Source organism: Notamacropus eugenii, chromosome 4 (genome assembly GCF_028372415.1).
Source record: "Notamacropus eugenii isolate mMacEug1 chromosome 4, mMacEug1.pri_v2, whole genome shotgun sequence".
NCBI lineage: Eukaryota > Metazoa > Chordata > Mammalia > Diprotodontia > Macropodidae > Notamacropus > Notamacropus eugenii.
Genome location: NC_092875.1, coordinates 178660823 through 178677665, shown reverse-complemented (window position 1 = coordinate 178677665; position 16843 = coordinate 178660823). Strand labels below are relative to the sequence as shown.

Below are 16843 nucleotides of genomic sequence, written 5' to 3'. Positions count from 1 at the left end.
CCACTGGAGTTTATTGAATCGGGGGAGTGACATGAATAGGAACTGTATCCTCTTCTATCCTGCCTAGCACAGTTCTTTGAATATAGTAAACACTCGGTAAGTAAGGAATGAATGAATACATGTTAAGGGGCAGCTGGAAAGAGTAGGATTCCAAGTTCTACTGCAGTGAATGCCCTTTGATGGGAGCTGATTTGGTCTTCTGAGCTTTCTTATTGTTTTATAGTTGAGGAGACATTAGTTCTCTTCCTATTCAAATAATTAATCTGCAAAAATAAGAGCTTAGGTCTTCCTTACCTTCTGCTTACTCCAAATTATAGTTGAGAATTGGAACTTATAGTAGTATACTGTAAAGCCATGTTTTTAATAGCTATTTGTTTCTAACAAACTACTTTTACCATCAACCTTTACATTTAGGAAAAGAGCAATAGTCTCGCTCAAAAGGTGTTTACATTTCAGCAAGAAGATTATATGTACATATGTAAGTATATAAAATATAAATGTAGCATAAATTGAAGTAGTGACTGAAAAGAAGAATGTATGAACTCTTAGAAAATAGAGTCTAAGGCACTTACCTTTTTTGTGTAACAAATCCTTTGGTATTCTGGTAAAGGTTATAGATCCTCAGAAGAATGTTTTTAAATACATAAAAAATAGGATTACAAGGAATTAATTTATATTGAAATATGATAATTTTTTTAGATCATGGACCCTAGATTAAGAACCCCACTTCTAAGATTTCAAACAACTTATATGGTAGTAACTTACCTTTTCATTTTTGAATAGGAAAAACGGGGTCTCCGAGAAGTGAGAGTTCTTGAGAATTTGAAGAATGTAATCCAAGAGACAAATGAACAGATTCTTCCTAAATGTACAGAAACAATGCAGGATTACCTGAGCCAAACTCTCCAGAGATGTAAGCCAGCAAGTATTTGTCTTTTAAATTAATTTTTGAGGAGTATAATGCCAACAGTTATGTCTTGGTGTTTTCTCTTCTAGTTCTATGTGCTTTCCTTTTGATTCTGTTTCAAAAGAGGAAAGGCTTTTATTAAGGGTAAAGACTAGCGAAATTGTGTCACAAAGAGGTAGGTGCTAAATGGTGAATGTTATGATATTGTTATCAGTATTATTAGAATTGTGTTATTAAATAGTATGAGGTTACAGAGAAAATATTTGTTGGACTGTTAGATTTTGTACATTTTTCTTATGTCTGTTATACTTGTTTCCAGTACACAAAAATGTTAAAGATATTTATTTTAGTCAAGAAGAGAATAAAGCATGTTAAATCATTTATTTTGTTTCTTTCTTTGAATGAAAAGATTTATTTATAAAAATGGGGGAAAAACCCCTAATAATATAGGAACAAACCAGGATCATAATGTCTCCTATTCATATGTCAGAACATTCAGACTATTCATGGTTAGTTACAATAAATAATGCCCATGTACAAGGAAACATCATTAAAAAGAAGAATCAGAGAGATGTCCTCCAGCTGTTTAAAAAAAAAAGTTGTCCTAAAACAAGAGAATAGTCTCCCTAGACACTTAATGAATATTTTTCCCTCGAGTAAGAGTAGAATCTCTTTTCTAGTTGAATTGAAATATCTCACTTATGGTGGGAGAACTCATTCACTCTGTATTTTCTGATATATCCTAATCTGTAGAACTTCACTGATTTCTATTTGCTCTGTGCTTGCAAGAATGAGTTTACTTTGTATTCACTGTTTGTGATGATCATTTATGTCATTAGTATTTGGTGGGAAGGAGTTGAGTCTGCATGTATATGGGGTGTAACCCTCTATCCTTAAGAGAGAGCAACCAAGAAAACTAGCAACTTTGTAGCTTTTAAACTTTAAAGATTTCCATTGCTCTGTACCAGAAATATTTAGGAAATAAGATTGGGGCAGAGAGATACATTTCCAGTCTGTTCTCCCCCACCACCCCTCCATCTCTCAGAGGAAAACAATGTAGCTAGCTTTATGACCCTTTCTCCTACTGCCCTCCAGGCAGGAATCAAAGTTTTCCTTGGAGAAGGGTGGGCAAGATTCCAGATATATCTGTATGCCATCCCCATACCACCGTATTGTGGATCTTGGGGAATGAATTCTAGGTTCAAAAGCAACAAAGCTACTGGCTTACTGGATCACTGTCTCTTAAAGGGAGACTTATAACTTATAATCACAGGTTTAACTCCTTCCCAAATGCTAGACCATCATGATGAATAGTGAGTAAGCCCATTTATCTAAGCAGGGAGCAAACAGAAATCAGAGAAATTATACAGATTAGAATATACCAGAAAATACACAGAATGAATGAACACTAAAATGGAAATGAGATAACTCAACTAAGCTCACCCAGGGGGCTTATCTCTATATTTCTTCCTTCCAAAATCTATGTGTGTCTCTCCAGATGTCTGGAATTGGTCAATCAGTCAGTATTTATTAAGCATCAACTATGTGTCAGGCACTGTGCTAAGCACTATGGATACAAAAAGAGGCAAAAGACAGTTTCTACTCTCAGGAAGCTTACAGTCTAATAAAAGAGACCACATTCAAGCAATACATACATGCACATATGTATGTATGTATGTATGTATATATATATATATGGAGAGAGAGAAAAGGTAGCTATGTACAGGTTAAATAGAAATAGGATAGAAATAATTAACAGAGGGAAGGTACTACAATTAAGAGGGGTTGAGAAAGGCTTCCTTTAGGGAGTGGGATTTTAGTTGAGACTTAAAAGAAACCTGGGAGGTCAGTGGGCAGACATTTCAGGCATGGAAGACAGCCAGAAAAAATACTCTATTGAGAGATAGAGTATTTTGTTCATGGAAAAGCCATCATAACTGGATTGGAGAATACATGGTGGGAAGTAAGGTATTAGACTGGAAATATGGTAGGAGGGGTTTGGATTCCAAATACAGTATTTTTTCTTTGATCCTGAAGACAGTTGGGAGCCACTGGAGTTTATTGAGTAGGAAGGTGACATTGTCCAACTTATGCTTTAGGAAAATCACTTTGGTGGTTGAATGGAGAACAGATTGGAGTGGGGAAACATTCATCAGCAGGCTATGGCAGCAGTCTAGGTGTGAGGTTATAAAGGCTTACACTAAAGTGGTATCAGTGTCAAGAAGAAAAGGGGACTTACTTGAGAGATGCTACAGAGATGAAATTGACAGACCCTGGCAGCAGGTTGGATATGAGGTTGAGAGATAAAACAGAATAGAGAATGATTCCTAGAGTGTAGTCTCGAGGGACTAGAAGGATGGTGTTGGTAGGAGATGGGGAGGATTTAGGGAGAAAGACATGTTGAGTTTAAGATGTTTACTGGACATCCAACTTGAGGTGTTTGAAAGGCCATTGGAGATTGGAGATTGAAGGTGAACAGAGATATTAGGGCAGAATAGATAGATTTGAGAACCATCAGCAAAGATGACTCTCCCAAGAGTCTGGAACCATACATGTCCTCTCTCAAAGGAGAAATAAAAAATATCACTGATCTCCAGTGCTCTTCCATCAACTTTATTCTACACCAGACATGCAGTGGGTCATCATTCTATCTCTCATTGAGTAAAATCTAGCGTGAAAGCCTCAAGCTTGAAATATGGGTTACATATATATTTTAGATGTGGAGGTTCTATATAGCATTATTCTTCTTCTGACTGTATTTGTGATGAATAAAGTTTTGGCATTGGAATTAGTAAAACCTGGGTTCAAGACATGATTGACATGCACTTGCTGTGTGACTGTGGGCATGTGGCTTAACTTCTTATTGCCCCAAGATAACTCTAAAACTACAAATTATAAAGAAGTCACTAATCTGCATTAATGGGAAGGGTTTCTGTGCCTGGATGAATTCACAGATGCTGGGATATACCAATGAAATTACGCCAATAAAATCACAAGTTCTGGATACAAATAATCAGAACCATTTTAAAATGGAGGTGATGCCACATTAAAATATACTAATTTGTTTAGTTGTTAGAGTAGTGGCAATTCTGATGTCATGGTCAACATCTTAAAGCGGGAATTCTTAAACTGGAGTATATGTCCATGGATCTGTGGACAAAGTTTAAGGAGTCCTAGGAATTTAGATGGGAAAAAAAATTACATCATTATCTTCACTAAACTTAAACTGAAATTTAACATTTTATTCAATTATGAATTTAGGCAGTAAATTATAATAGCATTAGCAGTATTAATAAGAAATTGGACCATACCCTCCATCTCTTGCTGTGGATGTCCTCTGAGAGAAACTGGCAAGGGGCCAGGCCAACTTGAATTTGCCCTGAATTAACATCCCCCTGCATCCATGAGATTTTCACTTCCTGCTGTCTCCCCCCCACACCCCCACTAGTTCATCCACTAGTCTCCTGCCTTAGTTGAGAAGAGAAGCAGGACCTTCCTTTGACCTTTAACAGAGCCTTCTATTTCCTGCTGCATGCATCTCCTGAGGGAAGGCTGCTAGAGAGCAACTGAGCAACTTCCATCTTTGCCAGTACAAGGCAGTTTCCACCTCCTGCTCTGATGTGGAGATCCTCAGCGCAAAGAGGGTCAACCTTCCTTTTGACCTCAGACGTTCCATCTTCTGCTCTGCCTGTCCTTGGAAGAGAAGAGAAAGAAGAAAGTCAGTGGGGAATGGGACTTCCTTCTGTGCAGATTTGACTTCCATCTCCTGCTGCATTATTTCCTGCCTTCTTTTCAGAGGGAATAGGAATAATGAAATGAGGCTTCTCGTTTGAGCGTTTGCCTTCCATCTCATGCTGTACTGATCTCCAGCCTTCTAGAAAGAGGAGTGAGTGGTACCTTCCAGTCAGTGATGAACATTTATTCTTACACCTGGTCATACCTTATACATCCCAGTGATTCTGAACCCTAATAGATCATCATCAAAACCCCTTTCCCTCTCCCCCAACACCTGATGCCTTATTCCCATCCCCCCCTCAACCCTTTCACCCCAAAGTTCTAACCACATGCCACCTACTCTTTCCAATGTGTCCTCTGGAATGCTTGTTCCATAGGCAACAAATTTACCTTCATCCTAAATTTTTTCCTCACCTATTCCTTCCGTCTTCTATCTGTCACTGAAACTTAACTCCTCACCGATGACACAAGCTCCTTGGACACCCTTCCCAGTGCCATCTACATCTTCACTTATTCCTCTTGGTTCACGTCAGGGTACAAGAATTGGAATACTCCATGCTCCGCGTTACCACTTCCATATTCTTCTCTTACCTCCTTCACTCAGTAACCTCTCTCTACTTTTGAAGTTCATGCATCCAATCAAAATCCTGGTAGGCAGTTGTCTACAAGTTACTTTCTTTACTTTGTCAACCACACACAAAGATAGTAAACCTTGATCTTGCCATCACCCACGTAGGTACCACCTCTGCGTTTAAGAAATCTGAAATCTCCTTATCTAACTACATTCTGTTGGCTTTCCACCTCTCCCTCTGCCTTCCCTTGCCAAACCCCACACTTCATCCATTCTGTAATCACAACTCTTCAGTTCTCTCACAGGCCTTCTCCCTTGCTCTTGCCACTTTTTCCCCATTTGACCCCTTTTGGTAAATCTTATCTCTTGAGTCCCTGACCCCCTTATTATTGCTGATTATGTCCTGTCAAGCCTCAGCTCTGGATTGCTCCTACCATCTGCTGACTTTGCTCTTCTACCCGTGCTACTGAACAAAGGTGGAGAAAATAAATCATAAAATCATTCCGACTAGGTTCCCTATAAACTTATGTTACATAATCTCAACTTTTGGGCCTTCATTGCTGCTAGGTAGTCCTACTATACTTCCTTTATCGACTCACTTTTTCCAGTCTCCACAGGAGCTCCTCCAAACCTTTTCATCCCTCCTTATAACTCCCATGGCTTTCCCTCTCACCACCTTCTCAGCTAAGAACGTAGCCTCGTATTTTACAGAAAACTTGGGACCATTTGTCTTGAGCTTCTTCTCCCCTCTTCTTCACTTGATATTATTCATACGCTTTTTGCCATTGTCTTCTCTTTCACCTTTGTCTCCGGAGAATGAAGAGGTGACCTTACTCCTTCCAAGACTAACCCTTCAGCCTGCATAAACAATTCCATTGTATCTCATCTCCTCTGACAGATTTTCTCTTCTGTAGGCTCCGCCCACTTATCTTCATTCTCTCCCTGCCTACTATCTTTCCTACTGCCTACAGATATGCCCACATCTCCTTTATTTTCAAAAAAACCTCATTTGATCCTTGCTAAATCATTTAGGTCAGGTCTGACCCTTCATAACTCCATTTGAGGTTTTCTTAGCTAAGATACTAGAGTGGTTTGCCATCTCCGACTCATTTATACAAATGAGGAATTGAGGCAAACAGGTTTAAGTGACTTGCCCAGGGTTACACAGCTAGTAAGTGTCTGAGGCCAGATTTGAATGTAGGTCTTTCTGACTCCAGGCCTGGTATTCTATCCATTTTCCCTCCTTTCAACCCCTCATAGTCTAACTTCCAATCTCAACATTCTACCAAAACTCCTTTTTCCAAAGTTATCAGTGATCTTAGTTGCTGAATCCTATGATCTTTTCTCAATTCTCATTCTCTTTGATCTCCCTGTAACCTTTGATGCTGTTGATCCACCTGTTCTCCATAGGTTTTCATGACATTATTCTCTACTGGGTTCTCCTGCTGCCTCTCTGAACACTTCTCAGTCTCCTTTGCTGCATCTTCATCCAGGTCATGCCCCATAGCTGCAGGTGCCCCATAGGTTTCTGTACTGAGGCTTTTCCTCTTCTTGTTCTATACTACTTTACTTGGTGATCTCATCAGCTCCCACTGATTTAATTACCATCTCTATTCTAATGATTTTCATTTTTATCTGTCTTGCACTATTCCATCTATCTCACATCTCCAGCTGCCTTCCAGACATTTCATACTTGATGTCTTATAGATATCCTAACTTCAACATATCTAAAACTGAATTCATTATCTTTCTCCCTAAAACATTTTTCTTCCCAGCTTCCTTATTACCATAGAGGCCAACACTATCTTCCCAGTCCTTTAGGTGCCCAACCTAGGAACCATCCTGGATTCTTATCTCTCATTCCCCATATCCAATCTGCTGCCAAGGCCTGTCAATCATTTTTGCAACAACTCTCAAATTCACCCCCTTTTTTCCTTTGACATTGACAATACTCTGGTGAAGGCCTCATTACCTCCTGCTTGCACTATTGCAATAGCCTGCTGGTCATTCTTCTTCTTTCACGTTTTTCCTTATTCCAATCCATTCTCCATTCAATCACTCAAGTGATTTTTCTAAAGTACAAGTACTTACTTAATAAACTCCAGTGGCTCTCAATTGTCTCCAGGATCAAATACAAAATGGTTTGGCATTTAAACTTCTTTATAACCTAGCTCTCCCCCTACCTTTCCAGTCTTCTTTCAGTTTACTTCCCATCATGTATTTTTTAATCCAATGACACTGGTGTTTTTGCTGTTCCACAGACAAGACTCTTAGTCTGTCAGCTCTGGGCATTATTTCTGTCTGTCCCGCATGCCTGGGATATTCTCTCTTGTCTCTGCCTACCAGATTTCCTAATTTTCTTTAAGTTCCAACTAAAACCCTACTTCTACAAAAAGTCTTTCCCAGCCCTTCTTAATTTTAATGTCTTCCTTCTTCCTATTTATCCTTTATAGAGCTTATTTGTACATATTTGTTTGCTTGTCTCCCCCATGAGACTCGAGGACAGGGACTATTTTTTGCCCCTTTTGCATCCATAGAGCTTAATACACGGTCTGGCACATAGTGCTTAATAAATGCTTATTGACTGACTGACCTGTGACTTTGTCACCAATAATTAATATTTTCATATCACATTATAGGTGTGGCAGAGATTTCAAAATATCATTTACATTCATCAGTACTCCAAAATTACTATAGCTACTAGGCTACATATGATCTAGATAGATTACTTTATCATAAATTTGTTATTTTCGATATTTTTCTAACTTTCCATGTAAGTGATTTTCTTTGTATATTTTATTTTATGCATTTAAAACCATTTTGAGAAGAGGTCTTTAGGTTTCATCAGTCTAGGAAAGGAGCATATGACACAAAAAAGACCAAAAATTCTTGTCATAAAGATGCAGTCTCAAAACACAGTAGAACAATAACATTAATAATCTGTAGTCCAGATTATGAATGTATTTCCTGGACTAGAAACTTAATAGAGTATTTAGAACTAAAACACAGAAGTTAGGAAATTAATAATTAATGTTCCAACATCTGTTGGGAACATTGGACTTCCTTATTACCAATGAGTGACTTTCCAAACTGTTTTCGTTATAGAGGCAAGAGAGGCTTCAACAGGCGCCAACAAACTTTCTTTTCTGGTTCCTGTTGTACTGTGGGTCACAGAGGGCTAGTGGAGATAATAATCTACCTACATTCCAGATGCAGCTTTTTGTAAAATTAAGATATATTTAGTTAAAATTAGATTCTAACCTGCTACTTGGGAGAAATATAGTGATTGTAATGATTAAAATATCATGTTGCACCTGAATGTTAAATATTACGATTTGCCCAGTGACTGAACAAAAAAATTGTATAAAAGATATAGCCCTATCAAAGTCATACCATGCAGTGCTTTTATGACTCTTGCTCTGTATATATATTATATATATATATATATATAGCTTGTTTGTAGCTATCACTTTCTATTCATGTTTGAATGAAGTGCTAAAGATAACAGTTGGCATGTTTATTAATTTTTACTAGTTCTGAAAAAACTCAAGACATTTATTTTTAAAAAATGTTTTATTAAAGTCCTTTATTTTATATCAATTTCATTTCTGAGTAATACTCTTCTCTCTTTCTCCCCTTACTTATAAAAGCCAAAAAAAAAATCATCAAAAACAACCAGTAGAGTGATTACATCAGACAATGTATACAACACTTTTCTTAAAATCCTCTGGCCTTTGAGGGGAGGGAAATGTTTCTTTGTTTCTTTTCAAGGGCCATTATTGGTTTATCAGTCACTTAGAGTTTGGCTACTTATCTTTTCGTTTACAGTCCAGAAGTTCCCAAACTTATTTAGCCTACCTCACCCTTTAAAAAATAAAAATTACTCAGCACCCCCCTGGAAATCTACCTTCTTTTAACCCTTTAAATCTGTTTTTTAAAAATTTACATCATTTCAAAAGATATATAAATTTTTAAAAGATAAATGATGCATCTTAATTTTAAAAATTTATTGTAAATTTGTGCATTTTTTCCTGTATTGAAATTTCCTGTATTGTATTGTATCATGTAACCGTATAGTATTGTATTGTAAACAAGTCATTACATGCACATATTCCTGCCAGTGCATGCTGGAGTTCCTGACAGTGCACAACATATTCACCTGCCAACACTTGCTTGTTAAGACTTGTCAGTGAACTTGACTACTGATTGGTTATAACTTGCATTTTGTGTGTTTATTTGGAAAATAATGTAATCACTGTAACTTTAATTGTGTTACACAACATGGGAAACCTCTATGAACTGTTTTTCAAAATTTTTTTAATCTTCTTTCCTTATGCCCCCTTCCACTGCCCCCTTATTTTTATTCAATACCCCCCTATTGCACTCAAGGTTACTGCCATCCCCCTGGATCATCCCAGCATCTTTCAAGGGGCAGTATCACCCACCGTGGGAACCTAACCATTCATACATGTTTTATCTGTTGCATACATATACATATATCCAAGATATATGTGTATGAAATATGTAATTGACAGAGGTCCTCGAATGACAGGCTGGATTCAGAACTTGATCCTATTAGCAGTTGTGACTTGATAAAATTAGTAAGACTAATCTGGCTATGAGATACAGGATTAATTGGAGTGGGAGAGACTAAAGATGGGGAAACAGTTTGGAAACTTGGATTAAGCTAGGTATGAAGAGATGCTTAGATTAGAATTGTGACAATTTAAATAGAAAAAGAAATATGGATAAAAGATTGAAAAAAATATTTGCTTTAACTTATCAGGCATTTTACATTTTTTTAGATCCTGAGAGGTATATAATAATCATAGGAATTTATAGGTTCCTTATCTCATTGGTTTCTAGAGTGCTTAAAGAATGAAGTTTCTGCTTTGGTTTGTAGTGACTTTCCTATATATATATTGGCAAACATTTTCTTGGCAAATTGATATACTTGCAAAATATGTAGTGATATTACAATACTTTAAAGCCCTTAACATTTTTTGATTCAGTTACCAATCTAGCTGTGTACCTACCAAGTTTCAGTCTTCCTCTCCAAATCAAGAGGGTTGGACTAATCGAATCCTGATATCTTTTTCAACCTAAAGTTGTAGGAATGTATTTTTTTCCCTATACACAGACTGACATCACTTTCTGTTCTATTTCAGTGCAAGCAGCCAGCCATTTAGTCTATAAACTTCAGCAAAAGGAGCAGGAACAAAGAAAGGTAAAATCAAATAAAGGATATATATTTTTGACTTAAGCAATTGTCATATTACAACTGAAAATATTAACAAAAATTTGTCTTTTGTCTAACTTATTAGTCATTTTAAAAAATTTTAAGATGATGAAATAATTCTTTAGCACAAGGTTGGCAAATTGCCAGAGAGCTAAGAATGGTTTTTTAAAATTTTTAAATAAATAAAGTTTTATTGTATTTAAAAATGTAAAAATTATACTTAGCTTACAAGCTGAACAAAACTGGAAGTGGTTGGAATTTGCTGACTCCTGCTCTAGATAAAGGATTGTGGAAAGAGGTAGAAGTACCTAACTTACCTGTATCCTGAAAAGCAGGATCTTTTTTTCTTTTAGCATTTTCCCCATTTGCTCTTAAAAGTGGTATTTCTCATGAGAGAGAAAATAAGGCTCACATGGAACAAAAATACCAGAATGGAAATGTAAGTCTTTCCTTGCTGGCCAGAAACATCAAATTTCTTATATATATTCCTTGTAGAAAAGGAAGTATTTCATGCCTGCAGAGATATTATTTTTAATGAATGATCATATTATAGGATGATGTGAATCATTTGTTGGGCAGTTCTTTGCTTATATGAATTAGAACAATAAGTCTCTTCTGATAGTTTGTATTTTTACTTTGAAATGTTCATAAATTATACTTGATTTTTAGTTGTTCTCTATTTACAAAAGTGCAATTTAAAATTATACAAACATGTTGGAAGTATTAAAGTCACTCTGGAAATAACTTCCATACAAAAAAACCCCATAATCTTCACATTTCCCTTTCTTTGGAATTTAATTTGCAATGAGCAGTGGAAGATAATAATTTTGAAATGATTCAATACTGCCACCCACCAAAAAATAATAAGAATAATAGACTCCATCAGGCTGAATTTTTCCTTGTTGTTGAGAACAAGGGCTAAAGTTTTCTTACTGTTGAATTCTATGTTGAGATAATACCAAGATAAAAAAATCACCAAAACCTTTGATCATGTCTGGCATATATAAAATTCTCCCGAATTTTGAAATGAAAGTTTAAAGAAAATCCATAAATTGGAAAAAAGATCAGTCTAACTCAAGTGAAGTTGGACAGCTGCTAATACTCTGACCTGAGAACTGGGTTAGGGGGAGCTGCTGAATGTCTTGAATGAAGAGTGTACTGCAGTCACTGACTCTTAGAGGTAGCCAGGAAGAAGGCAGAGTGCTATTGCATGGCATATAACTGATCTTTACTTTATTGTGAACATTGGGTGTGTGAGATTGAATCACAGTCCTTTCTGATAAGGGCCTCACTAGAAAGTTGGGATAGACTATTCTTCGTTGCCCTTTGTTAGATGTTTGATTGAGAAATGACTAAATGAAGTGCACTACTTAGTCATTTGCCTGTGAGCATATAGGAAGATATTAAAGCACATATTCAGACTTTTGGAATATATTTTGCTTCCATTATGTAAAATTTATGCTTTTTTCAGAACAAGGAAAATGCTATATTTATGACTGAGAAAAGGCAGAATTATTTGACTGTTTTGCTTCCATCTTTGCCATCAAGGATAATGATGTTCTAACTGAAAAGGATAATAGAACACAAAGAAAGAATTGAAGCCTAAGAGAGGAAGCAATAGCCATTTTAAATTAAAATGTTCAGGCTCAAATAATATCATAGGAAATAAAAAGAAGTCATAGATGTGCCTATAATCTTTAAGAGTAATGTCATGAAGAATATCATATACATTGCCAGTTGTTATCTGTATTTGATATTTTTGTTTCACTGTTTTTCTTTGTCACAAAAGGAGTTTCAGTTAGAGTAGGGGAGGTGGAAAATGCCTGCAATGTGAAGGAAAAGTCATCAAGTGTTATTATACATAGTATATATGTGTATATATGAAATGTCCCGATTTTTCAAAAAGGTGGTTTCATAAATAAACTTGGCTTTATTAGTTTCTGTATAAATTCTATAATGGATTCTTAAATGAATAATTTGAGTGCACTTGAGAAAAAAGTGGTGACTACTAATACCTTATAAAGATTCACTAAGAACAGATTATGCCTAATTAACTTTATTTCTTTTGCTTTGATAAGATGTTGTGTTAATTGATCATGGCACTGCCACAGTATTCATTGTTGTTGTTATTGTGTTTAGCAAAGTCTTGTGATGTCTTTGTGGGTAAGACGGGTAAGTACAATGGTACTGTATTATAGTACCACTGAGTGGATTTGCCCTTGTTTAAACAAAGGTAACCCAACCAAGTTAATTAATTACTTCAAATTGATTTCAGTGTCAGCCTGGTAGGAAGGTATTTAATGGCACAACAGTTAGCTGTGTCCTTGTCCCAGTTATGTTGAACATTTTTAATCAGTGGCATGAATGAAAACGTGTAAGTCACGTTTATGAAATTTGGAGATGATTAAAGCCAAGAGGACCAGGAAGTCCAATTGGTGAAATCAAGGTTCAAAATGATCTTGATCTTTTATGATGTGCTGAATTGGATAAGATTAAATTTAGCAGGAATAAATATAAAATCCTCCATATGATTTTAACACTATGGAATTGATTTATATTGATTAGAAATGCACATGAAAGAACCCTAGGTGTCTTAGTTAACAAATTCAGTGTATCTGTAGTGTGGTGAAAAAGATATGTAGTCATAGGCTGCATTATTAGAATGATGGTTCTACAGAATATTGGAACTCTAGGGAGCTTAGAGATCATTTTACAGATGAGCAAACAGAGGCCCAGAGAAGAACGGCTTGTTTCATGTCATATATCTATGAGTGGTAGTGTCAGAGCTCTTACCTAGCTCTTCTCATTATTCCAAGTTTGGCTTTCTTTTTGCTACATCAAACTCAGAACCCTATTGTATAGCTATCGTCCTCCTTTTCTTCTTCCTTTCCCTTTTACATTTCTTGAAAAAAAAATTCTGTACCTGATGCCCCTACTTCTTTGCCCCATTCCTTACCCCTACATCCTAGTTTCTGCTTTAAGTACTATACTGAAACTGCTCTCTTAAAAATCACTAGTGATATCATAATTTGTAAATCTAATGGCCTTTCTTTAGTTATCATCATCATCATCCTTGACTTCTCTGCAATTTTTTTATACTGTTGCCCAACCCTTCCTACTGGACACCTCCTTCCACTTGAAATAGCACATTTGCCTCATTCCTTTTCTACCTCTCTAATTTCTCGCTTAGTATTTCACAAGGGAAGAATCTTTTTTTAATCTAAATTCTTATTTTTTTTTAAAAAGAGAATCTTTTAATATACAAAACATCCCACTAATCACATGTATTGGTCTAGCCCCTTATAGCTAGATACAATGGTTTTCGAAAAAGGGACAAACTTTCTACGCTCTCCATTATCTAGCCCAGGGTTCATTATACAGTAGACATTAAATGAATACTTCTAGAATGAATTATAACCAGCTCTGGATAGACCGCATTTCAAGCATGGTCAGTTCTGGGACATTGAGGGGAGGGAGGGGCATTTTTAAACTTGAGTACTTTCAGAAGGATGTGGTCAGGATGACAAGAAATCAGAAATCCTTATCAAATGAGTGTTTGAAGGAATTAGAGATGTTTGAACCTGGAGAAGAGAAAACACTGGGGAGTATGATAGCTATCTTTGAATGTTTGAAGGGCTGTCATATAGAAAACGGTAATAGACTTATTCTTTGGTTCTCCAGAGGATAAAGGCATGGGCACTGGTTAGAAGTTGCAAGAAGGCAGATTTCAGTTCAATATATGGAAAAACTAATTTTTTGAGTTGTGCAGTAAAGGGATTGCCTACAGAAGTAGTGAGGTTCAAGTGCAGGTTGTATGACTGTAAGTTCATGATGTTATAGAAAGGTGGGAGGTTAGACCAGATAACTTCCAAGATCCTGTTCAATTATCAGATTATATGAGGAGAGGGTTCTGAAACAAGCAGATATTTGTGCCCTCTTATTTCACAACACAAAGAACAGTGTAAAAAGAGTAGGATATAATGTTGATTGATGGTGGTAAGAGACTGTAGTGAGATAGAGATGGAAAATGAAATGTGTGCTTAGGACAAACTGATTTTGTAAGTTGATAAAAATGTGAAGGGTGGAGTGCTTCAAAGAAATTTTCTAACTTATCTATAAGTCTACTTTAGAGATCCTTGTAACAGTCTATCCAAATCTTGCTAAAGGAATGAGGAAGAAAATCATGGGTGATGCAAAATGTTGAAACATCAAATTCTGGCTTTTGCTTGTTTTATAAAATAATAAAAGGATTAAGAATGAAATGTGTTGCCTGAGTAAAAGTTCTATCTTACTGTTAATATTTGCCCCAATTAAAAAGTGAAAACCAGAATATTTTATGTGAAAAAAAAGAACTCTAGGTTATAATGCTACCTCTAGAAATATAGGTCAGATAACTGGGACAAAGAGCAGGGCATTAGGATCATTAAGTATCTTTTGTTCATCGTCTTGAATTAGTTCCCATAGGAAAGAAATCCCTCTGACTATTTTAAAATTTAAAAGATAAAAGTTAATGGTGAAGGGAGCATTTATTTTTACTTACACTAAAATATTAAAAATTTTGATAAAAAGCAACATTAAATCAATCTTATGCAGTCATATCTTTATCAAAAGTTTTTCAGTTTGAGATCATATTTATTTGAAACTTCATGTTTAAATGCAAAAGAATTTATTCTAATAATATTTTGCTTTTTTTATATAAATGAAATCCAAAAACTCAATTTGCAGGAAGCAAAATCTAACGATGATTTTGTGGAGTTGAGCATTATTTTAGTCATGTTTAAATTGATAATGGGTAATGAAGTACTCACAAAAATTATGAGTTCTTACAAAGGTTTTCTTTTGAAGAGAAAATGTTCAAGAATGGTAGACAGTGTCTAGAGCAGTGATTTACTACTTTTTGATTTGTAATTGCCTAGTTTGATTTCTTAATGAATTTCATATTCCTATTGTAAGAGTGCCACATAGAATGTTTAGTTATTAATTATTCAAAATTAATTTTATTTAGAATTTTCTATTGAGATTACTGGAGTGTTTTAAAATTAGGGATCTCTTGTATAGAGAGATACTTGCCAGTAAGCTATATTATGTATATATATATATATTATATTTATATATTATTATATTTATATATTAATATTTCTGTTAGCATCAGATACTAGCTGTGTGACTTAATACTGTCATCAGTTTCCTCATCTCTAGTATGGAGATAATTATAGCACCTACCTCCCAGGGTGGTTGTGAGGATAACATCAAATAATATTACTAAAGTGTTTTTCAAACCTTAAAACACTGTATAAAGATAGCTGTTATTATTACCACATATATTTATATATACATATATATAAAACAATAGCAGTTGACATCTGTATTGCACTTTAAAACTTGCAAAATGCTTTACATATGTTATCTCACATGTAATGGGTTGTCATTCTCTTTTTTCTTTGATATTATTTATGCATTTATCATTTTTATATAAAATATTTCATCTTACTTTAAAGTCCTGCAATTACATACTATACAATAAGTGGCAATAAGATGTGCATATATGTAGATATGTAAGTATATACTTTTGAATTTAATATCTAGACTTCAGTATCCTCAGATAATGATCAATATATAATTGTGCTGAACATGTATAATGAATTTGTTTCTGTGCTATGGCTTATTAAAAATTATAGGCCATGTCTTGGTCTCAGTACTGAATGGGTAATAGCTGTTGTCCAAGGAAGATTCTGAATGACGTATTTTTGCCAAATATTTTAGTTCCTGAACTCACAGATACTGTATTTTCCAAACCACTGTCCCTGAAATGTAGCCCTTTTTCCTCCTTCACTCTTAATTTTACTGACTGTATCATATTGAGGGAGTGAAAAACTCACTTTGGATCCAGGTAATATTATTAAAGAATACTGAGCCCCATTTTTTTCTAAAGCAGCAGTCTACCTGGACCATTTCTAAACCAGGAAACAGGCTATCCTTTCTGTCTCTTCTTTTAGAAATTTTATACTGTAGTTTGTGTATCATTAAAGTTAGTGATAAGATTCCGATTCTGTGATGCTATGATAACATTTATCAAGAAGTTTCTGTTATAATCCCACTATGATAGATCTAAGTTTGTCATACTAAGCTGTAGCGGTCTCTCTTACTAAATCTTGACTATATTAAAAGTAATTAGGAGTTTAGATATTCCAGCCACTCTTATAACATAGTTACAGTTCCAAAATATCTAGAAATAGTTTTTTTTTACTTTATTGTGCATGACTGCCCCTTTTGTGAAACTAAGATGTTAATTCTCCAAAACAGTCAAATTGTAATAAGTAGATGAAAATATTTTAATGACTGTAGGTTATCTTTTCAGAGCAGTAATACTGTTTACACTAAGTCTGTTCTA

The 16843-nt window shown here is 35.3% G+C and overlaps 1 protein-coding gene across 3 annotated transcripts in view; it reads left to right on the top strand.

Annotated features, from left to right (window-relative positions):
- BLOC1S5 (biogenesis of lysosomal organelles complex 1 subunit 5) overlaps positions 1 to 16843 on the top strand; it is a 49543-nt gene that overhangs the window by 11431 nt on the left and 21269 nt on the right. For all 3 annotated transcript variants that reach the window (XM_072603772.1, XM_072603773.1, XM_072603774.1), the window contains exons 3-4: positions 784 to 913; positions 10382 to 10440. In XM_072603772.1, the coding sequence (XP_072459873.1) occupies positions 784 to 913; positions 10382 to 10440 (189 nt within the window). The remainder of the gene's footprint in view (positions 1 to 783; positions 914 to 10381; positions 10441 to 16843) is intronic.